General features: G+C 36.6%; 1 protein-coding gene across 9 annotated transcripts; it reads right to left on the minus strand.

The window, feature by feature from the left end:
• BRD9 (bromodomain containing 9) lies at window positions 1-27,406 on the minus strand. Of its 9 annotated transcripts, none has more exons than XM_082479505.1 (18): window positions 26,757-26,899; window positions 26,242-26,462; window positions 24,392-24,524; window positions 22,687-22,747; window positions 21,647-21,759; window positions 16,625-16,735; window positions 15,684-15,859; window positions 13,434-13,562; window positions 12,461-12,593; window positions 10,011-10,086; window positions 8,753-8,848; window positions 7,847-7,979; window positions 6,961-7,072; window positions 5,281-5,319; window positions 4,748-4,819; window positions 3,298-3,400; window positions 1,694-1,861; window positions 1-948 (listed from the first exon to the last, which is right to left on the minus strand). In XM_082479505.1, the coding sequence occupies exons 2-18, from the start codon at window positions 26,265-26,267 to the stop codon at window positions 848-850; spliced, it is 1,782 nt and encodes a 593-aa protein (XP_082335631.1). In that variant the 5' UTR covers window positions 26,268-26,462; window positions 26,757-26,899; the 3' UTR covers window positions 1-847. The 9 variants fall into 9 exon arrangements, with proteins under 9 accessions (XP_082335631.1, XP_082335623.1, XP_082335626.1 ...); XM_082479497.1 differs by lacking the exon at window positions 26,757-26,899 and adding an exon at window positions 27,248-27,406 and having other exon boundaries at window positions 9-948; window positions 21,647-21,791; XM_082479500.1 differs by lacking the exon at window positions 26,757-26,899 and adding an exon at window positions 27,248-27,406 and having other exon boundaries at window positions 10-948; window positions 15,684-15,796; window positions 21,647-21,791.
• Between the last annotated feature and the right edge of the window lie 217 nt (window positions 27,407-27,623).

A 27,623-nucleotide genomic window follows, 5' to 3' on the forward strand; every position in this document is an offset into this window, starting at 1 on the left:
AAGTGGTTTTGTATTTTTATTAGTATTTATTTACAAAATATTGTAAATTCATAACATCTGTACAGCTTGCACACATCAATGGTACAAAATCCCCATTACATCAGTACTGAATTATAAAAGTTTTATCTTAAAATTACTGAAAAGCACACCTTATCCAGTATTTTTTCCATCAAAGTAAATATACATATCAAATTAAAAAATATAATAATTATATTTTCTTCGTGGTTCAAGACACAAGGGATCGTGAAAACATCCATCTTTTTTAGATCCAGGGTAGAATTCTCGTAGTGAGCATTTTAATAAAACTACCAAATATTGTTACTCTCAAATTAGGTATTCTCTAGACTGATTAAAAACAGAGTTTAAAACATGGGGAAACACAACTTCTACAGATTATTACATGGGGAACATAATAATGATCACCGTTCATGCAGTTCCGTCACTGCTAAAATAAAATATTCCTCCTCAAAGATGTTTAAGTTAAGACCTGAACAGAACTGGTAGATAACTCTACTAGAAACATTTCATGACTGCTGCCATGATACTTGGCAAATTATCACTTTTTATTTTCTATAAAATATAAATTTTTCTAACACAGTCGTTGCTTTTCAGTGAAGATTCACACACGAGTAGACAGTTACCTCCCTCAACAAACAAATCAAAAGCAGGATTGGTACATTGCTAACAACATGATGTACTAAGTAGGTATTTTTCTTTTGTTTAATCTAGCATATATCATAATATTATACAGGAATCCTCATAGAAAAGAGGACAAAATTGAAGTTTCTGCCATGGACAAAAACATAATACAATTAAAATACAAAATACATATATAGTACACGTCAGATTAGTTAGTAGTGGCGTTTGAGGTTTCTGGAGACTGAAGAAATTCATAGGGATCGTGAACCATGTCTTGCTGTTCTCCAACACTCAGATGAGAAGGGCTTCCTGTAGAATATGGAAAAAAAAATCAAAACCTTTAAAAGTACAGAAAAATAATGGAGAGATATTTATGTATATAAACAGCATGGTTGTTTCACATGTTTCTGCAACTTTCAAAGCAAGACAGACATTTAAATGATATTTAAACGGGAAATTTTGAAAAAGAAGTTACAAGATTCTTCAGTAGTTTAGATACTTTTTGAAAAAGCAGCCATTATTCAATGACTCTGAGTTGAAAAATTACACAAAATATAACTATCATCCATCCAACATCTCCTACCTTTTTAGAAATAGCACCAAATTATTACGGAATATGCTACCCTATCATCCTGTCTTATCACTGAATTTTACATTTGACAATGGAAGGCTATTGTAGAATCCCACCTGCTACTTGCTGCATACAACTATGCCAAAGTAAAATAAACATTATATACTGCTTCGTATTTCTAAAAGCATAAAATGCAAGTGCCTATAGGGATTTGCCAGTCAGTATCAATTTACTTCACAATTACTTCAATCATGCCTAATCAAAAAATAAGTAACTACAATTAGTGTCCTTAATTGCACAGATCAAAAGTATGTCTTTTTAAATATGCATGCTAAAGGTAACTAAAAACTAAAACATGATCGTGTAGTCAGCACACTGTTTTATCAAAGCAGTTTCATGCAAAGATTTATGTAAATTAAAGTGTTTTAACCAGTTTCCATTAGAGCAGAAGTACTGCAACTTCTGTGACACAGGCAACTTTACCAAGATGATGTTGGTCTCTTTCAGATGTATTGGAGAGAGAACTCAAATTGGATGATGGCCGGGATCCCACTCTGTCAGCCTGCGCTTCATGAAGGTCCTGCAACAGCTTAGTTGTTTCATCCAGATGTAAATGGTTATCGTCATGATCAAGCTCCTTCTTCACTTTCCCTAAGGGCCATCAGTTACCAAACAAAAACCGTAATTAGCACATGCAGGCTGACTCATGACTTACCAAGTCACTATAAAAAAATTGTGGAATAAATTATCACAAGTGTTATCTATCACACAAAAGACCTCCACCTTACATTCTTCTTTGCACTTTTAAAAGGCAATAGCTGCAGATCTGTTTTCAGTTTCAAGAAATACATGTTGAAACGCATTTGGCGATACTGGAGGATGAAGGAGAGTGCCATGGGAAATGGTTGAAACTGAACTGACCCCCAGTATTTAAACAGCTGTAAGAGATTATTTGTCCTCCTCATCTGTTAAACTCCAGACATGAAATAATGCATTTAGTTTGCAGCAAAGAAAATGAAGTCAGTAAAAAGTTTACTTAAATATCTAACTTAAAATACCATTAAAATAGAACACGTAATTTATGGCAGTGAAGACATCCCCAACACAGAAGGTTTTAACAGTATCTTCTCCAGCTACACTGATTTTATAGCAAGCCAAATAAAATTGTGAAATTGGAAAGAACTGGAAGTATGTGCCAACATATGCTGTTCTTTCATCTGAAGACTTAAAAAAATTTCCCTCAACTTTGAACAGGAAAACATATTCCTTCCCTTCTCTTTGAGTCATCTTCACTGCAGACCTTGCTAATTTTGCAAGAATTACGTTAAGAAATAATGCCATAAGCTCTCTCTGGAAGCTAAGTAATCCAGAAATATGATTATTTACAGAAAGATCAAAGAAAAATATAAGCAGCTTTCAGTGGAGCCAAAAATTCAGTATGGCTCATATGTCTAAACATTATCTATAAAAAAAGATATTTATTCATTTTTTACTGAACAGCAATAAAATGAATGAGTGACAGCATCATCAGAACTTACAATTGCTTTTCAAAGAATACTGCATCTAAGGAAATAAGTTGTAGAATTTTTTTTTTTTTCTTTAAGCTTTCAATTACCTTGGTTATGCTTTACAATAGATAGTCTGGCATATTTCACATTCTGAATTAAGTTTTGGGACATTCCAAGTGGTGATATGATTGATCACATACTTACCTACTTCCTCAGTTATTTCAAAAGACAGCATATGAAGCAATAACATTTCTAAGCTAAAACTCCACACTGATTCTCAAAATGTATGTTACTATGAACACATAAAAAACAAGCAAAGCTATCAAAATTGTGAGGTACAAATACTTTGGTTTCTTCAGTGGTACAGGAAAAGTTAGGTTGGCTAACACATGGGTGTCTCAAAGGGAAAACAGACCTAGATTTCGATTATCTTGTACTAGCCCTAGACTTTTACCTACATGAAATATAGACTTATTACTACTTTTTGAACACTTTTTTATTCTTAGCAAATCCAGCTATTATTTTGCCTAAATAGTATGGCTAAACCATAATTGATGGCTTGTATATTTAATTACTTACCTAAAGAACTTAACATAGAAATATCAAGAGATACATCTGAATACGGTTTCATAGAGAGAAAGTCCAAGTCAGAAGTGTTAGTGTCTCCAGCGGATTCTCCAACCTATTAAAATACAAGAAACAGAAAGACTAGCAATAGTGACAAGCTGTCATAATAACTTTTTAATGTTTAAGGTAAACGCATGAATCCTCATTCTCAAAAGCATGCACCACAGCACTTAAGACTGGAGCATTCATAACCATCTTGGCTAACCTGCAACTCGCAGCTCAACATGGTTTCAGGACTGACCAGTCATATGAATAGCAAGGGATCTGCAGGGTAGTCTAAATATCTCTTATCTCATCATCCAGGACTGTTGAAACCAACATTACTGAATCCTCTGGGACTCAGTTAGATGCCCAACTCACGCCTGTCCCATGGCAGAACCCTGGCGAGGGGAAGCATTATCAATATGCCCCATTCATGAACCACTCCCAGATCCCCTTTTCCCTCACATTCTCAATGCAACACTGGATTTATTGACATTTTTAGTATGTGACTAATTAAACTAGTAAGGTAGGCCTCCCTATACACACTATCAGCTGAAGCTCGTCTCTCAAGTATTTTTTCTATACATTTGGATAATGTAATACCGCCTGCACTACAAGAATTTCACTTTTTCCATACCTGTTGCAATACTGCTATGTAATGGCAAAAACTAAGACACCAAAGTAAAGGTCATTAAGCTTCAAACACATTCTAACAGAATTGTCTGAGGTTGCCTATTCTAGCAGGAGGAATAAGACATGCAGGAAAATACACAACCAGGTATTATCTTTTAGAAATATGAAAATTAGCACTTTCATAAATTAACTTAACTAGTCACCTTCTACAGAAATACAAACCCTTCCACATACTATTTATAAAACCATAAATTTTATTAGTTGCTATAATGTAACTCATATAATTTGTATGTGAATTGCCATAGAATACAATCCATATCTTCTGTTGTCACAAATAATTTGCAAGATAAAATGCTTACCACTTCAAAAAAAGATTTGATTAGTAGCTGTGAAAGCATAAGATATGCATTATTTACGCCTACTTTCTAACAGACATTTTCAATGGACGCAGTAAAACTGACAAATACTACTGTTTTTTTCCACTTTAACAGTAGGTTGAACCTCAAATATTCATGAGCTGTATTCATCAAGTATCCTTCAGATTCCTAAGTGGTCTTTCTGCTTCTGAGATTTAGTTATGTATCCTGAATTCAACTAGAACAGGACAAACAAAGCCACTAAAATTGACTGAGTGTCAGAGAATCCATGTTAAGTACTGAAAGCTTATTCTAGATACTGTAATTTTAATTTTCTACTTCAAAGCATGCATATCCTTGCACTCATTTGTTGTTGTTGGTGGTGTGTTATTGTTTTTTTTTTGTTTGTTTTTACACACAAACCATTTTACCATAATCTGTTTGGAAGAATCTGGACAGGTATTACGCAACTTCTGTTCTTCTTTTATGAGAACTGGCAGAACCTAAAGAATCAAATCATATTTTAGATCTTAACATTTCAGAGCTTATACTTATGTCTCCTGAGAATACTCTTAGTTTGTGTAATTCACTGGTTTACCACGACCACATTCTAGGCTACCACAGAACACTATTATGTTTTGTGATGTTTGCATAGATCCTTTACAAAAAAATAAAGACTAGCTCTTCTCTAATGGGTGACCATATATATTCACGTAAACAACTTAGAACTAACCAGGATAGCCCCTTAGGACAGCTTCTTTAGAACTAATTTAACAGCCTCTTCTTTACCATATGCTGCACTTATCAAGCTTTTCTGTATTATTATTCAGAAAAGATGCACATTAAACAAAATTGAAAATTTGAATGTTGGAAGCCCAGAGAGCATCACTTTCTCCACTTTAAATGCTGAGACACTTTTTCCAGTTAAAAAAACCCTACCAGACTGAGTATCAGCATAACTTACTTTAACTTCATCCAGTGGTTTTACTGGGATGTTTCGCCTCTGGAAAGAAAGAATACTAACAATTACTTTTATTCAACATAGGAGAAAGACCTCTCTTGTACAATTTCGAGTATATTCAAACTTCACACACAAAATGAGGCTAGAAACAGCTAACTTTTTCACATATCCGTAATGCGATTACAATGTAACAGTTACTGTTTTGACATATTTTAGTATTATGCATTTTAACTAATCTTTGAGTCCCCTTACATTATTTCTTCTGCCCATGAACTTTATATTCAAGTGCAATACCCTAGTCATTACTTCAGTAACTTCTGATTCCAAATCATTTAAGGTTGCACTTCCAGAGACATTAATTCTCACTCAAATGTAGCCTCACAAAGTACTCACACATAAAACACCATGGCACATCATCACTGAAACATATTTAATTGCACAGAATCTGTACATCTCCACATTATGTCACAACTAAAGAGCTTTTCTAACCATAAATAGCCATTGACCATTTGAAAAGTATTCAGAAATTTTCATTTGGAACAATGTTCATAGAACAAGGTGGCAAAAAGGGAAAGACACGTTTTATTTTAAAGCTAACTTCAATCTGTTGTATACACACATTTCTAGACAGAATATTCAAAATATTGGTTTTGAACTTTCAATTTGTTTTGAACTTTCAATTTTTTTTAAACTAGTCCCTTACATTTCTTCCCATTTCATATACAATCTTTTTCCAGTAGCAACTGGAAAAAAATACTCAGGAAATTCTGAAGAATCCTCTGTATCCTTCATTCTACTGTCTCATTTTCCCCAAACATCACCCAGCCTGCAGTCTGGCTGCAGAGATTTAGCATAATACCATTTCCACCATGTCAGGAAGTCTGAATACTTTCCATTCTCCACACTGCCTCCCTTTCTTTATTCTTGAATAACTCAGAATGTCATAATTTTAAACAAATAATTATTTCAAACTAAGAGTGGTTTTCAGAGTGAAGGTAACATGAAACAAGATTTCCTAGTTTCTAATGGTCTATTTTGTCTTGGGAATGCAAATATTGCTACTAGAATTATACACACTTCTGAGAAAAACCTCATCTCCAGTCTTAGTACGAATCTCATAGGTAAAGTGCTTTTGGAAATCAGTTAAAAGTTTTTCCTTCAGACATATTATATGAATTTAAAAGTTAGCACTGTTGGTTAACAGATACCTGTACAGTGATATTGATCTGTTCTCCAACATTAATTCAATGTTCCAAATAAAGAATACTTCCACAAGGAATATATTTTGTATTTAAATTACGGAAAAAAAAAATCCTTAACAAAAGTGTCGCAAAATAACTCAGAACCAGATATGTAAGTCATGACACTGAGTGACAGGGCCATCCAAACACCATTCAGTTGGTTGGTCCCTTCTTCCGCCTGCTATGTTGTGCCCCCTGGCACTTCATCTCTGCAGTCACATAGTGAACCACATTGGAGAACTGATCTAACTGGAGAAAAGAAAAAGATTACTTCTCTGCTGATTAATTCAGTTTCTAATTTGGTTCACTGCATGCTTGCATGAACAGCTAAGCCTGCGCTGCTTAAACTAACAATGGAAAACAAAGCATCTCATACAATAACAGAAACATGTCCATTCTTGTTTTGATGAACTTGTGATGTTTCTGAGCACCAAGGACACACCTGCTTTAGCTGATAAATAGTTTTGGAATGATCTCCGCTAGTGATCTGGTCCAGAAGATCATCTACTATTTTCTTGCTGTAATTTCCAGCGTCCTTCACAAACTCTTGTAAGCTAGTAGGAACAGAGATATAAGCATTAGAGAAAATGTTTACTTTCCTAAAAAATATTTCCACTTATAATATTGTTTTCCCCAACTACGCTGCATTACACCTACATTTTCCTTGTTATTTTTTATGCTTCTTCAGAAAAGCAATTAAGGCCTTCAAGATAGGGTGGTGGTTTTTTTTTTTTCATGGAAATAAATGTATGTTCAAATTTATTTTTCACAACTACCAGCAAATTTTCACTTGAACTATCATTGGTAGTGGGTTAAAAAAAAAAAAAAAAACAAAGAAAGAAAAAAGCCTGTGATTAATTCTTTTCCTCCAAGATTGACAATTTAATGAAAAGTGGCATTTTCCTTTTCCAGTGGCTTTAACTGTTTTGAAACTCCTTGAAAAATATCACTGTTTTAAAGTCACTGAAATCTATTATTTGCATATCTAAGCCTATTTAGTGCTGTGTTAAAGCAAAATGCTAAATCTTTAGCAACCTATAATATCTTGTGGTGAAAGACTCTAATAACAAGATCTGTAACAGCCTTGCAATAAAATAGGGTAACTTAAAAGTGCAAATGAGAAAAAAAAAAAAATACCCCCCAAACCAAAAAACAAACCACGAACCAGGATGAAAGCTAGCTTCAAGTTTTATAGTGACTTGTTTTTTAAAATAAGTTTTAGAAAAAAATATAACAGGATTTGGAAGCTCCTTAGTTGATATTTAGTCCAAATTGCTTCTCATAAAATTGCTATGAGATGTCAGGCCTCCTAATAAGGAAGTGCTTACCTTAAGGCACACTGTATCCCAGTTTCATCACCATATGCTGAGTACAGAAGATCCATTTCATCTGATTTCAAATCATGAAATATAGAGTTGTTTTGCATGGAAGGTGCTGTACTAGCACTTGTAAGAAAGGTTACTAGACAGGTAGAAGAAAGAGATGACAAATGATGAACACAAGCATAAGAGATCACTGGGGGAGGGAGGGGGAGAAAAAAAAAGATTTTGTTTTCTGAAACAGATACAGAAAGTGCAGTGTGTTTTTTTCTCCAACCGAAATAAAGCGCAGTATCTTAAGGATACTTCCAGACTCTAGAATCAGTGCAACTATTTTAAGCCTATAAATAAATGTACTTATACTAGTGGAAAATAAAGAACTAAGTTAACTATCCCACTCCCACAAAAAAAGAGTCATCCCCCTCCCCCCCCTTTTCTATTTCTGGTTTTTGTGTGTGTCTACTTCACTGCTGTCTGGCAGTCAGTTCCTGGAGAGCAGATTAGAAACTATTTATAATGTCAATACTAGAAAAAAAAATCCAGTTTGTGAAATCCTTGTCATAGGATACAAAAATGCAAATGACCAAGAAGTTTTTTTTCCTCAACTCTAAGTACAGTTGCTCAGGAAAAATTATTTCCTTCAAAGAAAATGGAGTACCATTATTTGAAAGCTTCTAGTGTGGCTACAACACTAAGGCAAAACATTAATCTGTGAACTCCTACTTAAGTTATGTTTAATAAGCAAAAAAGTCCATTTAATTAAAATACATTCTGCTATAAAAGCAATAATTACATATTATACAAAAAACCAAGTGAGCTTTCATTTGGAGCCAGATATAACCTGAAATTATTTTATATCAAGAAATTGCTCAAACTCTTAATTAACACAAAGTTAAAACATTCTTTAGCATTTACCTTTATTTCTTCGTTCATCTTTAAAGCCCAGCGTAGTGAAGCCCGGTAGTAATTTGCTTGACAGTGAACTCAGATCCACTGGGTGTGTCTCTTCCTCTAATAATTTGATTTTAAAAAAGATAATGTTTAGAAAAATATTTCATGTTTCAAATTTATTTATGCTGAATATTTAGATTTTGCTATTTTAAAAAGCTGCAGTTACCATAAAGGCTAAATGTCTTTTAATAGGTACATTTTTATTAAGGATAGGTAGTGTAATTCAGGTTCTCCATTTAAATTTCAAATACAGGCTGTAAATACGTTTCCATCTGTTATTCACAAGATCTATGGCTTGCTTAGTTATTTCACTTTCAAAGTATACAGCAGGATCTTAAAAAGTTTTACCAGCTGGTTCATAAACATTCAAGATTCAGATATTTTGAAGTGAAGCAATTTCTTATGTTGACTAAGTGGTAGTTTGTCTATTGAAACCCAGACACCTCGTAAGGAACCTTGTTAAGATAATTACCATTATGGCTACAGTAATATTTCTTTCCTCTAAAATTCTGAGAACTGCTTAATTAAAGTGGCTCAAATAATTTGGAACATGTTTTTAAACTCAAAAAAATCCCAACATTTAGGACACTTCCAGTTATTTTAAATCTCTCTGGCTTTTACGGAATCTAATGGTAATTATGTGGAAAGTGTAACATAATATAAATAACATATGGTAGTAACACAAACAAAAACCCACAGAAAGGATCAAGGAACTAAAGAAAAAACAATTAAGCAAAACCTATTAACTTAAAACTGAAATTTAGCTAATAATTTAAATTAGGAAATAAAAAAAAGGTAAAAGGTGATTCTGTATTTGCATCTCTGGATTGTACATTTATATAAGATTACAGTACTTTCATTCACCTTTTTTGTCTATTATTTAACACTACAGGGTACTTGGAGCAAAGGCCTGTCTTCCAATTTCTCTGTAAATTTGTAGCAATGTATAAGTACTTATAAATAGATAGTGTTTTACCACCTTACTGTTAGCATTAGTAAAAGAGAGCATCTGAAGAGAGAAAATTTGAAAGGCAAAGAGAAACATCTTATATTGGAGATACTAAATATAAATGTTGGGGAAAATGGTTTGGGGAATATATTTTTTTCTTTAAAAAAAACCCCTCGTCTATACTACAGAGGACCTGTATGTACAGTTAAGACCTCAAAATCTGCTAGAACAATCAGCATTAGAAATGTTTGCTTGTAAGATTATGGCATTTACCTTCTGCTTCTGGATCAGACGAATTTACTACACTAAATAATAAAGTTCCATCTCCATTTTTTTTCAGATAACCAATCTGTAGATAGAACCACAAAGATATAGAAGCAATCATTCAAAACAGTCCAAACTCAAAGAAGGAGTTACTTACTCACACAGAAAACTATAAAAGCATTTCTAGCTGTATTCAAATCCTGTACTCTGGTATTCCCTTTTTAATACAGAGAATCTTGGGTCACATCTATTTATCACCGCCTAGAAAATGCTTCAGAACAGAAGACTTAGGAGTAAAAGTTCATGTCATATATACAACTCCTTATTCATCTTCCTAAATCAGATCTAAAGTTTGCATCTAAGACAAAAAACAATTCCATTATAATTAGTATGGAGCCAGGCTTTCTGACTGCCAAGCCTAGAACACATTTTCTTTTTAGGAGCAGGACTGTAACTCCTATCCACAATCTACCTCATTGTTTATTTTCAAATCAAGACTGAACTGCTTGTTTTTATATCTAACCCACAACTTTCTCTAATTAGAAGTACTTTCATGAACACACTATCAAATTCTTAAAGAGGAAGAGGTTCTATGACAGACCAATCAGAGCACACAAATACAATGCTAAAAAGACAGTAGAACACACTGGGGTCTGTAAAGATAGAGCCAGAATTGATGCAACAAACTAAGCTACTGTCAGAAACTGACTACATGTGAATCATGCAAAAAAGACTGCAACTTCTCAGTAAAGATGGAAAATGAAAACTATGCCCTCTCTAAAGAAATATTAGTAAATACTTCCAAGTAAATTGAACAATAAATCTCTTCCCTATTTTGTTTTTTTCTTCCCTTCGCTCTTAAAAAGTTTAAGACTCTCTCCATACCTAAGGCCAAAGCTGGAAAGGTGACAAATGCTGGAAAAAGAATGAATAGGAACAATACCTCAAGTGATGGCAAAAGTTAACAATAGCTGAACTCTAAGAATGTGTCAGTGTTACCTAGATTCAGTGGGCCCTTTAGTGGTTTATCTAGCTGATTAACCACCTAGACAATTAAGAGCTGCACACCGAGAATAACTCTTTCTTGAACACTGCAAAACTGACTGCATCCACATGAAAGGCCTTTTCAGTAAAACTAGCAATTGGCGGAAGATTGGTATTGCTTTAAAGGTTTTTTTAAAAGCCACTCTTTCTTCGGAGGTTTCAAATAGCCTTCAATCCTAGCAAGTCTTCCAATTATCCAAAGAAACAGAAATATATAGAAGAAACTAAACCTTCTCCCATTGTTCTTGAACAGCGGGAGAAGGTTTAGCTTCTTCAGTTGAGGCTTTACTTCCTAATCCAGTTGAGCCTAAGGTGACTGCATAACAAGGGCCATTGTCCAAGAAACAGACATTTAAGTTTGAAGACACAACTGCTACCACCAATGCTTCAAAGCTCATGTTTCTTCTGAAACAGATGTTAAAAAAAATAGGTGAAAAATGCAGGATGTAGCAACATCCTGATTATTTCTTCAATTGCAGTTGTCACTAGAGTATGTGATAGAATGAGAAACGAGGACAAAGTATAATGGTGGTAATAAGACGCCACATGATGCAAGGGAAACAGAGTAAATATATCTCAACGTAGGCCTGTAGCAAATGCCTGTAGCATTCGCTCCAACCATAGCATGAAGTAATGAAGTCATCCACCACTATCACATAGCTAAGAAAAGCACAGCCCATTTACAGATCATGCTGAGAAAACTGCACTAACAGTATCACTGAGCTGCTCCTTCTAACTCTTGGAACAGCACAAAAAAGAAACACATGGAACGCTATCAGAATCATGTTCAGGATGATGAAACCTGTGGTTAACACTGTCCAAAATTCCAACATGGACAAATTATTGTTATCTTTTTCTAGTCACTGAAGGCTGCCTGTATGTTTATTCACATAAAGATGTGCTGTAGCTCACAGCTACTACTTGTAGGTATGAACCTACAAGAGGTTCTGGACTGCTCATTGAAAGCAGCAATTTAACACTTAAAAAAATCAATTAATTGCTTGGGTTGGGGATGGAGGGGAATCCTAATCACCCTTCAGCCTATGCCAAAGCTTGTTTTTTCTGAGACTGCAACAATAAGAAGAGTGTGATGCTATTTTAATCACTTTCCATGGTAAGGGTTGCAATTAAGGAAGACAGATTTAAGACTGAGCAACATCTCAATGTTTTCTGCTAGGGAATTTCTAAAGATGTTCAACACAAAATACAACTTGAGATCCATTTAGGACACCGTACAATAGGTTTCAGCGGTAACCAAATGATAGACAACAGTCATATTGGTATTCCGCAGAGAGCATACATCCTAGACGTTAGTGTGTCAGAAACAGTAATACTGAAGCCTGTTCCCTAAGATGAAACAAAGCATTCAATAGTCAGACACAAAATTAAATTGTGAACTTTGTTGTGCAGTAGACCTTGCTGTTGGGTAGATATCGATTGATCCTGTCCCGAGCTTCATCTGCTGCATGTTCCACTAGTGCCAGGACATGTTCTTCAGCAGTGCTATCTGTCAGGCTGCACGCATTTCCCTCAGGTTCAAATATGCAACTAAGAAAGAGAAAAGGAGTAGCTGCAGAAATTAAAAGCTAAAACAAAACAAACGGCTGAATTCTGGGTTTGCTAAATAGAACAATCAGTCCCACTCCTCTCCCAGTGTCAGTTTACTTCAGCTTAAGTGGAATTATAATCATATTATGAAACTGAAGTTTTGCAGAAGCTGAGAACTACCAAACTACTGAACTTCAAAACTGTAATTGTTTCTGTACCTTGATGAAAATAAAGGAAGTATTACAAAACAGAGATTGGGACTAAAACTGTATTAATAAAAGGTGAATGCTGTATGTGTCCTTAGTCTCCCACATGCATGAATATGCTATTTTCACAAATTCCAAACAGAAAGATGCAGAAAAAAAAGTTACATGATGAAGGAATGGAGACTGTGTAAGTCTAATCCGAGAAACAAAAACAACAGGCTGCATTTAGCAGGATTATGTCATTTAGTTGCTTGTAAAAGTAGGACACTGTTCCCAGTCTAACAGGGAGTCCTTTAATTCCTGTTTGTTAATATTGGCAATCAGTATTCCTAATCATTATCAATCACACCATTCCTTCTCATTGAAATTACAGTATTTAACATTTATCTTTCAGTAGATCCATTTTAATGAAAACACCAAAAAAATTTTAAAAAATAACAAATAAGCATACCTAAAATAGAACAGGACATATCTTAGCCATTATATAAAATTAGAGAAAGATAGTATTATAAGGGGAAGTGTGAACGTATCGGTAGGATATGGCAGTCCTCATTATATTATATATTTAAAATAAACTTCGTACATCAAAATCTTTCAGGGCATTATATGGACATTAGACACCAGGGCCAAACACCTTAGGTAATGGGTAGAGCATCTCCTCACACCAAATCCATTTCTCTCTCCTGGGGTATCTTCTTCCATTTGCTTAGCTAAGAATTTCTCTCTGTATAGAGATTCAGATCCGATACACAAGAAAGTTTTGCTATTAAAGACAATAAAAAGATCACAGGATCATACTATGATGAGACAAATGTGTTATACGATTTTTGTTTCATTGAAAGTTTAAGAGATTGTGTACGCAGCAGGAAACACCTCAACAACTGGCACTTTATATCACACTCTACAGAATACTTAATGGACGAGAATTTTGAGAGAATGTTCAGAAGGTTGCAACATCCTGGACAAAATTTTCAAAAACTACTTAGATGTTAGGATGTCCAAGTGATCAAGTCACTTTTAAACTACAGTATAGAGGTCTAAACTGCTTTAACACTTCGCAAGCATTGACTTCAGCTCTTTCTCTGTTTTTAACTGTGAAATATGAAGGCAAAAGTATTTGCTATTATGTTCGATTCTCCCTCAAAGCTTGTATTGTACATCAAAAAGAATAATACCTATCCTACTGATGCCAAAATACAAGTGTTTAAAAGGTAAAGTTAATTAGAAAAGACAAATTAATTGTAACTACTAAAGTTACATAAACACTGAAAACAACAGGAAATTTATACCACAATTAATTGCAAGGAAACTGGTATCAGGATAAAATTAAAGGTCAGTTATTTTTAACTATCTGAACTGTATGCTAATGTAGATATTAAAGACAAAGCAGTACTATATTGCTTGGCAGTCTCAATTTCTTCCTCTGCTAGCTAAGTGTATTTGAAGATGAGCTCACAACAAGTGGAGTAACAGAGTTTATGTAACAATTAATCAGAGGAGAAAATCTATTATTCTGGGCACCATACAAACCAAATCATCATGTCTCTTAAAAATACCAACCAAACAAAAACCAAAACACCTTCTCCCACCTCAGTCAAGTCTTGTTTACAGAAAGGTACTTTCAGGTAATTCTTAAACAAAGAACAAATTACACTTTGATAATTCTCCACGATACAGCAACAGCTATGTTTCCGTATGCTTACATTAGAATAGCTCCAGCCAAAAAATTTACTCAGTTTAAAATTATTTCTGAAGATACATGTTCCAGTCTCCTATTTCCACAAAACAACTACAAAACCCAAATATTACTTCTCTCACCAGACATTAAGCAGGATTACAAAAATGCTTGAAGTAATAAAAAAAAAACGCCAACAAGTGGCTGATTAGAACTCACTTTTAAAAAAAATTCACTTTTAACAAAAAATGAGAGAGCATGAACTTGAAATAACAAGTCACATTTAACTTTTTTTTACTTTGGATGTTTCAGAAAAAAAGCCTGCAGAACATATCTACACGACTAGTAATGCTCTGTTACTGTTTTATTTTCATAAAATTCTAGTTGATAAAATGCTCTAAAATTTAAATCCAACATCTATCCTAGGACATCTATGTAAGAACACTAAAAAACATAATTTGCTTGTAAATCACAGTTTCTGCTAAAATCATAAAATAGAAAAGAAAACCCTTAAATTTGACTAAAATTAGATTTTAGCTATAAAAACCTGACTCTGTGACACAGGGGTTCCTATTAGCTGGAAGATAGCTATCGCACTAGCAATATAATTTACAAAGCAGCTTAGTAAGATTTCATTGGGAAGATGTTATCACCTGCTCCAGAAATAACCTCCTGTACCTCTATAACCTGCCAGATAAAACTAAAGTTAAATAACATAATTTACTGATCTGGGGCCACTTTGCCTTCCCAGAAAGATCCATTTTAGATTTTGACACAGTAAATCATAAATATATTGGGGGAGATAATAAATAAAAAATAAAATTGGGGGAGAGAGGGGAGGAGAAAGAAATAAAAGGACAAAATGCAAAAGCTATTTGTGGCTATGTTAAAAATGAAATAACATTTCAAACCACCATGAGAAGAAACTACTCATTATATAACACAAAGAAGGATAAAAATATCTACTTATACATTAACTGTAAGCATTTAAAAGGATATGCAGTCATTTTTTTGAATTGTTTGTTTCAAGTTGGGAATCACTGAGTTATTAACCTAGTTCTATAAATAAACAAATAAATAAAATTGCCCATTTATCCTATGGACCACAAGGAGAAAGGCTGAAAGGAGGTTTTTTCCTCAGTTCTTTGCTGCTGTCTAATATTACAAAAGCTCCAACAAACCAGTAAGCATGCCCATTAAAACCTTTACCTAATAACTTCTTTATTTTGCTTTTTGGATTTCTTGGTAGTCTCTGCTTGTACAGGAACAACTTCAGGGACAGGTTCCTCAACTGCTGTGTCTTCATCACCCAAAAGAGCTGCCTGCTGAGAAAAATCCATGTCCTGCATAAACGACATGCTGCGCTTCAAAGCTAACAGCCGTTCCTAGAATCAGAAAGGACAGAGCGGCAGGGACTTAACCTTTCCCTCATAGCCAAGATGCTATGATAATGGGATGGGATGGGAATGGCCATGGCCTTATTTTGTTCTTAATGCCTCGTTTCCAATGGCGATGCAACATGATTTGGTCATGGTAGCATGGCATCAGAATTTCTGCAGCCCAACTATCAAGAGAGAAACAAACAAACAAAAAAACTGCATATGCAAAGACAACTGCCTATTTTACACAAAACTTACCATAACTGTAACACATGCACGCACACACACACACAGAGCAGCTGACCAAAATAACTTCATTTTACAAGCCAACAACTGTATCTGAGTAAAAAGTCTTTCCACATACGCATCTGTGAAAAGCCTGAAACCTCCCCTACACCCACCACCTTCAAAAACTAAAAACTTTCTTGTTTATGCAGAAATAAAACTTAAATAAGATCTTGTTTTCAAAGTTTTGGCCAGAAGCAATGTTTTACAGTTGGGTTTTACATGCGTGGATCTTAATTGCTTCCACCAGTGGAAGAAGCTCCTACAGTTTTCAGTGGTGCCAATGAGGTTTAGAAATAAGGGTGTGGTTGTAACAAGAATGCTATCAAGTCCTTAAATACAGCAGCGCTAACAGGCGCTGCTATAATTAATCACAGATTGATGAAATAACATTTCTAATTGTTATTAATTATGTTCCTTCTAAGTATGACAAAAAAAAAACCAACCCAAAGAGTTTATGCTTTTTGTTTTTTATAGGTCTCTTACTTTGCTCATCATCTTAAAGCCTGTGTGCAGTATCTTCTTGGCTAGCTTGTAGTAAACAGTATCTGGTCTGTTGTAAGTCATTGCATTATCACACATCAGTTTAAAATCTGCCTGTAAAATACAAAACAAAAGAACTGTTAAAATTTTAACACCTTTGTTAAATGACTGGAAGGTACCATTTCATCATGGCAGGTCTGTGAAGAACACAATATTTAGCAGCAAGCTCATGGAGTAAATGCAAGCCAAATGGTAACACAGGATTGCAAAGGTCTGAGCCTTTTGCTTCTTCAAGATGCTCAGTTTTGTTTGGAGTTGGCTTTTTGGTTATAAAAAAACCCAACCTTTTCCCTGAATGACAAATATAACATTTCCTCCTTATGCAAACAGACCAAACAGAAGAAATGGAGTAATTGTTAGGACTGAGGCACCAAGGTAAGTACTTTTTGGTGTTTTTCCCACCTTCTAAATCAGAATTGAATTGAGAAATACAATGACATCAGAAAGATACAAAGTATCTTACATATAATATAAATTCTAGTAATTTGACCAATTCTTTGGTCACTTGCACTGAAAGAAAAAAAAAAAAGAAAAAATACTTCAGAGCATAAGAAAAAGCCTTCTAGATGCTCATCCAATGCAACAAAAGAACCGAACAGCCAAGTCTGATTTTGTGTTCTCCTTTGAATGGTGATCTGTCATAGATAATTTCAAATATTTTTTACTGATGCAAGTTCCCAAAACAAAGGTGCAACACACTCCACTGTAAACAGAACCCAAACAATTTGTTGCAGATTGCAAAAGCTTTTTTAGGGTGCCTTTTTTTCTAGTCACATGCTAGTGATCTGTAAAGCAAAACACAGAAAGCATTACTAGAAACTTTATGAAACATTGAATTAAAAAGACAATATATGCCTCTGAAAAATTCTGAAGTTGGCAAATCAATTACCAAGTATCATGCAGTAGTCTTTCCAAGCACTTCACAAATTGGATCCTAACAAATTAAACTGGCACCTGATTTAAGAATGTATTTTTCTCTCTTAATAACTTTTCAGGACTTAAACAATTGTTCAAGCAATTAGGTTTCATTTATTCTGTAGACACAAACCCAAATGTTTTTGTGCATGAGCCTACTACATTTGATGAAGACTTGATTATGTGCAAAAGTGTATGCAAACAGAATGGTATGCTTTTTGAAAAGTTAACCCATTGAGTTTACAGACCAGTGAATAGATTTGCTGAGACAAAGATTTTTGAAAGTAACTATTGCAGTTGGACACACAAGTCTTTCTAAAGACTTTCTCTGGCACCCAACATTTACAAATATTAACCTTGCCCTACTGCAATACTGATCAGATTCTGTAAAATAAAAAATTGTTTTACTTCCTGTTTCCATACAATGGTGCCAGAGCAGTGCTCCCCTAATCATTTAGTAGTTATCACCAACCCTATACTAAGCAAGTAAGCAAACTGGGTTACAATTGATAGTCTGTGACCTCCTATGGCATTTAAACCATCTGCCTTCACCTAATGAGACCATCACAAAAACAAATTGAGAAGGTGACATGGAGGACCAAACTATGAGCAGATAAAGAAGCCCATGTGAGCTAGTGACGGCCTTTGAAGTGATGCACAAAAGGACACAGAAGAGTCTTTTGCTTGCCCAACTTTGAAGTAGACTCTTTTTTCAGCAGCAAAACTGATGAGTTTTCTGCAACAATTTTCCCTCTATATGCAGCAAATGGTTCTTGCAGACTCTACTCTTAGACAGATTATTTGTTGGCTTGTGACTAGCCTATGCTAGCTGTAACAGGTATATCAGAAATGAAAGATTACCCTTTGAGCAGACCTTGTTTTAGATGTCAAAAACCTATAAACTTCATTTCTGTATGACAAAGAATTACAAAGACTAAGCATAATTAGGTACACTCATATCTAGAAAGGGAGTCCAACCTCTTTGTTAGACTTCTAGCAACCACTTATTGCTGCTCACAGTATCAGCAGAAACCAAGTCCTTCACAAAAAAATAAATCTGTCAGTCTAAACAATGCTGTGATCTTTTTTTTTAGGTTGCTATCCTGCCAGTTTCACTATTGCAACCTTGCCTGTAACTAAATAGAGCCATGGAGCTCCCATTCAAACTTCCTTTTTAAGTTGCTGAATAAAACAATCCAGCAAGCCCACAGAATTTAGAGACCTATGATTCATAATAGCAATGCCGTCAGAATCACAGAATGGTTAGCGTTGGAAGGTACCTTGAAGATCACCTAGTTCTAACACCTCTGCCATGGGCAGGGACACCTCCCACTAGACCAGGTTGTTCAATGCCCCATCCAACCTGACCTTGAACACTTCCAGGGATGGGGCATCCACAGTTTCTCTGGGCAATCTGTTCCAGTGCCTCACCACCCTCATAGTAATTTTTTTTCCCTAACATCTATTCTAAATCTACCCTCTTCTAGTTTAAAGCCATAACCCCTCGTCCTATCACTACATGCCCTTGTAAAAAGTCCCTCTCCAGCCTTGTAGCCCCCTTCAGAAACTGGAAGGCTGCTATAATGTCTCCCCAGAGCCTTCTCTTCTCCAGGCTGAATAACCCCAACTCTCTCAGCCTGTCTTCATAGGAGAGGTGCTCCAGCCCTCTCATCATCTTTGTGGCTCTCCTCTGGACTCACTCCAGCAGGTCTATGTCCTTCTTATGTTGGGGAGCTCCAGAGCTGGACGCAGTACTCCAGGTGGGGTCTCACAAGAGTGGAGTAGAGGGGCAGAGTCACCTTCCTCAACCTGCTGGCTATGATACGGTTGGCTTTCTGGGTTGTGAGTGTGCATTGCTGGCTCAAGTTGAGCTTCTCATCAACCAACACCCCCAAGTCCTTCTCCTCAGGGCTGCTCTCAATTCATTCTACGCCCAGCCTGTATTTGTGCTTGGCATTGCCCCAACACACATGCAGGATATTGCACTTGGCCTTGTTGAAATTCATGGGGTTTGCACAGACCCACCTCTCCAGCCTGTCCAGGTCCCTCTGGATGGCATCCCTTCCCTCCCGAGTGTTGACTGCACCACACAGCTTGGTGTCATCGGCAAACTTGCTGAGGGTGCGCTCCATCCCAATATCCACGTCACCAACAAAGATGTTAAACAGCACCAGTCCCAATACCGACACCTGAAGAATGCCACTCATTACTGGTCACCACTTGAACATTGAGCTGTTAACCACAATTCCTTGAGTGCGACCATCCAGCCAGTTCCTTATCTACCAAGTAGTCCAGTCCATTGGTCAAATCCATGTCTCTCCAATTTAGAGACCAAGATGTCATATGAAACAGTGTCAGATGCTTTGCACAAGTCCAGGTAGATGATGTTGGTTGATCTTGCCCTATCCACCAACACTGTAACACCGTTGTAGAAGACCACCAAATTTGTCAGGCACGGTTTGCCCTTGGTGAGGACATGTTGGTTGTCACCAACCACCTCCTTATTTTCCATGTGCCTTAGCACAGTTTCCCAGAGGATCTGCTCCATGATCTTGTGGGGCACACAGGTGAGACTGACTGGCCTGTAGTTCCCCAAATCTTCTTTCCCCTTTTCCAGTCAGCGGGAACTTCACCAAACTGACACGGATAGTGGCTTGGACACAGGACCCACAGACGAATCTCATCAGGTCCCATGGACTTGTGCACCTTCAGGTTCCTCAGCTGGTCTCAAACCTGGTCTTCTCCTACAGTGGGTGGTGCCTCATTCTCCCAGTCCCTGCCTTTGCTTTCTGCAACTCAGGTAGTGTGGTTAGAGTATTTCCCAGTGAAAACCAAGGCAAAGAAGTCGTTGAGTACCTCAGCCTTCTCCATGTCCTGGGTGACCAAGTCTCCTGTTTCCTTCCTGAGCGGGCCTACATTTTCCCTAGTCTTCCTTTTGTCACCGATACACCTGTAGAAGGCTTTCTTGTTGCCCCTTATGCCCCTGGCCAGATTCACCTCTATCTGGGCTTTAGCTTTCCTATCCTGATCCCTGGACGCTCAGACAACTTCTCTGTATTCCTCCCAGGCTACCTGTCCTTGTTTCTACCCTCTGTAGGCTTCCTTCTTCTGTTTGAGATTGTCCAGGAGCAACTTGTTCATCCCTGCAGACCTCCAGGCATTTTTGCTTTCTTTACTATTTCCTATAAATCTCTATATGGTTTTTTAAACATAAAGCATACATAAGAAAACAGAACAATCTTTGTCAAAGCACCTAGAGGAAATAAAGCCATTCTCTGCTCACCTTGCTGGGCTTTTCACTAGAAGAAATCAACCCTACCAGTGCTCTCTGCCAAGTCTACTGTTACATCAACACCACGCTAGAAAACAGTAATACTGAAGGCAGCTAATAGAACTTCATGACTTAGTTTTAAAGAGAATCCTTTCCTTCCAGGAGCCATGAAAAGGTTTCTTACTGCATTGTGTGTAAATCCACAGTGCATCCAATAAAATATTACAGAAATAGCAATACATAAAATAGCTAAGGCAAGCTGCTAATAAACTTGCCAAGTAAGTTTCTGCCAAAAGACCATTCCAAATGAAGTTAAATAGAAAACAGGATACTTAAGATAAAAAGCACACAGTTGTTACTGAATCTTATACAAAATGCCCAAACCATAACAAGTATATCCACCGTTTTCTGGAGACATGTCAAAATCGCCTTTTAATCAATCTAACCAGGCCTAGAAAAAAAAAAAAAAAAGGAGCTCCAGGTTCTTCAACCGCTTAAGTCTTTGTGATAGTCTTAATCATGCTTATGTATAGCAGCGTGAATTCCATAGAACTTTAGAGCACGTTTTTGATTTCCACAGTAATTTGTAGCAGAATCTGACACATCTTCCACAGTGAAAAAACAAAGCAAGAAACCCATTCTAACACATGGAATATATGAAAGTGCTCAGTCATGAAAAAATGCACATTAAAATAACTGTCAGAAAGGCTTCTACAGTTAAAAGGATTTTCAGTTTCTTACTAAAGAGTTCTGAAATAACTAAATCTCTATCAATTCACCTTGAATTCAGTCACTGATTTGTATTCATTCGCGGCAATTTTTTCCTTCATCGTACCAAAATCCATGGGGTGCTTTATTATCATGGAATATCCAGGAGCAATGGCATCCGTGACTGGAAAAGCAAAAAACCCGTGAGGATCTTTCCTAAAAATAAAAACAATACATTTATATCAGCAAACAAAATGATAACTGTTTTTATATCTCATTAATGCTATAAAAAGAACAGTATTACTAAAAAAGAAAAAACACTAAAAGCACTCTCATAAAACAGAAGCATATTTGAAAAATTTCCTGATACAGGAGAAAATTTTGATTACACATTTGTAGACTTTTTGAAAGAGATTCAGCAAGTTCTTGAATTACTTAATCACTGCTTTCTATGTCTTTATTTACACTCAAAATGGGTCTTTTGGCTTCACTGAGTAATAACCTCTTCAACTCTTCTTGTTCACAAGGTCCTCTACAAATAACTAGAGTGTTTAGAATTTCCAAATTCAGCTTATTGCTATTTAATAAAAAAGAAAAATGAAGTATTTTGTTTGTTGTTTTGCGGTTTTCTGGTTTGGTTTTTTTTTTTTTTAAACATGAGGTACAGGGTTAACATCTTATGGAAAACAATAAAATAAAAAGCCTGTCCAAATTAAGTTTTATGAAGTAAGCATGTATAAACTTGCTTTGATATTTGACAGGACACACAATAAAACAAAATTTCATGAGAACAGTTCAATCTTATAAATTATTAAAATTCATAAGTGCTTTTTAATTCCTTAGCTAAGTCATTAATATTTAATAAATTTATAATGGCAACATATCTTCTGCCCAAAACAGCTCACCGCGAAAAGCTATAATTGTATATTTTCCTCAATTAATCTTTAAAAACTACCAGGTCTGACATGGTTACAAACATTACCAAACATACTACAGCCATTCTTCAGGCACTGTTTTCAAACAGAAAACCAGGAAAAGAAGTTGTAAAGTGACACACATAAATATGCATTAGACACTGTCGACACAGCTGTAGTTACGATATGCTTAATACCTTTGAAGCTGTCGAAGGAAATGTTCCAGTAATTGTTGGATTGGTGTGCTCTCATTTTCAGCTGCAGTTTGAGACAGAAATAGACGTAAATGCAATAAAACAGAATACAGGTATAGTTATTTATTTAAAAATATAAATACCAGACAGAAAATTTTAACTACGAGTACAGCTTGTACTGATCTGAAGGTCAATGTGACATGGATTTCAAAGCAGAAACACATCAGATTTCTAAGCATACAGTAACTATTTCTTCTCCTTTACTACTTACTGAGTTTTAATCACATTAAAACCTTGTAGACATTAAATCAGATGTAATGCTAAGTCTAGTAGTTGTAAGAAAATATATTAATAAGGTGAAAGTAAGGTGGTGTCATTTTTACAGGAAAAGAAAAGTGAAACTTGGTTGCTCAAATAGTGCAGTTGGGAAATCCACATTCTTACAACATGCTATTTGTGCAATTTTAATGGCTTGTTTACCATAACACCCATGAACTTAGCTTCTCTGAATCTTTTTTTATCAAAAAGAAGAGTGACAAATAGTTAAAGAATTGCTGGCAACAGACCTAAAGAAGCAGCATGCTGAAATCTAGAATTAGAACTCTAACTCTTCATCATGATAATAGAGAGACATTTTCCTTCTTAACTGGAATAGGCAAGAAAATTTATGTGCTTTCGAATAACATTTTCCAAGCAGATGAAAATGGAAGCCTTGTCAATATAGATATCAGTTTTCAGCTTGTCAGTTTTTCAAGGCTCCAGACTACCCAGAGATGTAAAGTTTTGACCAGAAAATTTCAGTTACTCCTATTAGGTCACCTTGACAGTTTAGGGACACCATTCCTCAATTTAATATGTAGTCAGAATCAGAAAATTCATCAATAAATTTCTTGACCAGTCAACAGGCAGCATTTCCAAGACAAGACTAAAAATATTCCTAAAGACCCAACTTTCTGCTAATAAGTTCCATTTCCAGGCATACGTGTACTGAGATCACAATGTATTTGAAAATTCTTGTAAGTAAAAGTTTCTACTGGATAATGTTGAGTTTTAACTGTTAAGCAATGGCTACACATAGAGAAAGCATGGCAAAATCTGAAGGGATTAAACATGCAGAAGTTACCACCCACAACTGATAAGTATTTTTGCTGGTGATGACAATTAAGGAAGATTGGTAAATGAAAACTGAGGGAAATATGGTCTTTAGAGACACCCTATCACAACTTACTGACATACTTTTGATGAAAATAGAGACATTAAAATTAAACCCCCACACAGATTATAAAAAAAGACCATAACAACAGCTAAGTGGTCTCCACAAGATTTTCTCCCTTAACCAGAGCAAAACTTAGTTTCAGACAGTCTGGCCACTGTTCTGTAAATACTGAAGAATTGCTGAGGAAAAGGAATTAGGGGAACACTAGGCACAATAACAAAAGTATACTACCTTTATTCTGCCAAGTAACAGGATCCAGAGACAGATGTCCTTGGCAAGTTCAGTCACATGAAAACAAACCTATTTAAACCCAGGGGCACCAAGAGGAATATTGTTTTTTGATTTTTCAGATAGCAGAAAGTTGGGGAAAAAAAAGTCTCTAGATTTCAGCAAATCCTCATGGAAATTTTACATTTTGATACCTTTGACAAAAGCTTTGTTGTGCATGCTTTTAAAAACACCCAAGATCATTTGATTTTTCATACTGCTCACCTGGCTGAGTTCTGCATGCTCTGACAGGACGATCTGGAGGAGGTTCAACCTCCACTTTTTTCCCAGGATCAAAGTCATCGGTTTCTCCTTCTGTGTCACACTGTTCTTTCTCCCTTTTCCTCTTTTTCTCTTCCTATCACATTAGGAAGATGACAGATTTTAGAAGAACATACTCGGAATGTGCAATCCCATATACTAAAAGGTTAGAGACTATGATTTTTCGTTTGGAATACTCAATCTATATCTGAGCCATTTAAACAATATTGTTTAAATAATAGTGCATACGTTTTCACTGTCACTTTTTCAATTTTATTCTCCAATTAGAACTCATACTGTTCACCTTTTGTTTCTTTGTATTTAATATACTACTGTTCTATCATTAGTTACTGTACTTTCACTGAATTGAATGTTAAACTCTGAAGCTATTTATATGTAAAATTGCATGATAATAAGCTACACCAGAAAGCAAAGGAAATTAATTTACTATTCAGCAAATATCAGTCTGTAGCTCTGCTTTGATCAATGTGCTTTTGTTGTTTGGTGCATTACACAGGAATCGATAAAGTACTTGGTAATTTAGGAAGCCTATGAAAGAACCAAAAGAAATGCTCTGTAACAGCAGTGGCAATTAACGATCTCTTCCTGAGCTTCAAAGCAAAGGCATGCCCAAGTCATTCCTAAAATCTTACAGTCATTATTCATGTTTGCGCAGGAAATCATACTTTCATAAACCTTGTTTATACTACAGTTTTGTTACTTATCTATCCATTAGCTTCTTTTGTATGCACTCATAATGAAGTTCTAGGAAAAAAAAATTCCAAACACCCTCCCCCCCAGTTTAGCAAAGGCAAAACAAATAATTTGATTTGATGCTGCAAGATCTTGTGTTAAAGACAGTTGTTTTGCTACATTTCAATTCCCAGCCATGCTTTAAACTGAAACATTTGAAAATGTACAAAGAAGATTTTCAACTGTCTGCCCTGTATTCAAGAGCTTCTGAATGATCCTACAAGGTATATCACTTTCAAGTAATACAAGCCTAACAAATAAATCAATTCAAAACAACAGATGTTAGCCATACACACATACAAAGTAGTACTGAAAAACTGTCATTTGAGAATATTAAAACTACATGACAGAAGAGAATTAAAAAAGCAAAGAGGTCAGAGAATCATTAGTACACAAAAGAAACATTATTGAAACAAAATTGCATAGGTAACCATACCGTCAATGCCTTGTTGATTTCAATCTAACTCCTAAAGGCTCAGCACAGACAACTAAGGTGACCACACATTCGCTACCAACAAAGCTACAAAAGCTTAACATGCAGGTTATTCTAAATGAGAGCCAACAAGACTGTTGTACCACAGTATTCAACAGATCAGATTTCAGAAAGCTGTTTTGAGTAAACATATCAATTCACATGTCCAATAACTTGGCATATCTCAGGAATGGAGATGCAATCTAGATTAGGTTGAAAATACTCTCCTCAAAGGGTAGCAAAACATATTTCTAACCTGGCTGAAATACAAAACATCCAACTTAAAAACAGAAGCCTTCATACCTACAAACAAAGCAAACGGATAAGAAACCAAGCAGTTATAAGAAAAAAACCTTTTACTTTGTTCAAAAAATCATCACTGGGATTTCTCTTTTAAAGGGGAGAAATAAACCAACCGAACACATGGATTTTCTACATTTGTGAAGTGCAGTTTCTAAACAACAAGCTTCTTGTAACAGTGACTTTAAAAAAAAAAAAAAATGGTTCTGGTACTCTGCACCAGGTTCTAGATCTGATAAGCAAGCATGAAGAAGATTAGTATGTCTGAATTCTAAAAATCAGAGCTTACCTTTCTCCTTCTTCTTTCCTCATCATCTAGATGCTTCTCTTTCTCCTTCTCAGACTTCTTTTTCTTTTTTTTCTTCTTTTCTTTATGTCTTTCTCGCTCATGATCTGATCTGTCATCATAGTAACTAGAATCATGCCCTGACCCAGAAAGTTCAGTCACTTCACTTCCTCCAACCTTAAGCACCAGCTTTAAAGGTTTTTCCAACGGCTTATCCACATAATCTAAATTAAAAAAGTAAAACATTTCATAAATACACATGGAGATGACAGCATACACCAATTACTGATGCTTCTTCTAGAAATACTGTTTACAATAATTTGGTGCTGTTTGAAAATACATGCAATATATTTGGCGAGAATAATAACAGCTAAGATTAACAAATCCAAGTTAAGAAAGTTGTTCAGCACATTTTACACCATGAGTTTCCACAAATCTGTAACACATAAGGAAATAACTCCTCGGCTTTCCCGGAAAACCTCCCAAGATCCTTGGTAGATTAAGATGAAACCAACTACCACTCAAGCAGCGCGGTAACCGAAATCCATCAGTAACAGCCGTTCGAACCACGAAAACGCTCGGTGCCCAGAACACCCCACACCAACGCCCCCCGCGCTCGCTCCGCCTTCCCTATGCCCCTCCCGAGCCGCCCTGGCGCGGACGCGGCAGCCTCCCGCCTCTTTCCGGCCACCGCCCACTTCCCCTCTCCCACTCCCCGCCGCTCAGGAGCCCCGCAACTCGCCACCTCCCTTCGTCCCCACCCCTCACAGCCCCCGCCCCCCACGGACGACCAGACGGCGCCGGCGGCCTGGCCCCGGGGCGCGCGCTCGCCCGCCCCTGGCAGCTCCCGCATTCCCACAAGGGCCTCTCCCTCCAGGCGCTCCGCTGCGACCCAACCCACGAAGGGATGCCGGGCTCTGCCGACAGCCACGGGGGGGGGAGACGGGGTAAACGCGCCCCCGGGTTCAAAGATGGTTCCCCCCCGCTCTGTACCACCCCTGGTTCTTACCACTGTACGCGGTGGCGGAGGCCGAGCGCCATTCCGCCTTCTCTGCCTTGTGTTTCTTGTGTTTCTTCCCCATGGCACAACCGGCTCCACCAGCCGCGGTTTCCCCTCACTCCCCCCCACCCCCCGCCGGAAGCGCTCGGGGCGGAGGGACTCCTTCCGCCTGCTGCGGAGGAAGATCCAGGTCACGGAGGGAGGGGCCGCACCTCCGCTCGCCAGCCCGCCTTTTACAAAAGGGTGGTAGCGGTATCCCGGTGTGTCGGGTTCCCTTCGCGCTCGAGGCGGGTCTTTTCCGTTCTCTGTGCGGCGAAGGCGCAGCTCTCCCAGCAGTCAGGGTGCTGAGGGGACAGAGGAGTTGCTCGGTCCTTCTGCTCCGCGA

This window comes from Vanellus vanellus (assembly GCF_965231255.1).
Source record: "Vanellus vanellus genome assembly, chromosome: 2".
NCBI classification, from domain to species: Eukaryota; Metazoa; Chordata; class Aves; order Charadriiformes; family Charadriidae; genus Vanellus; species Vanellus vanellus.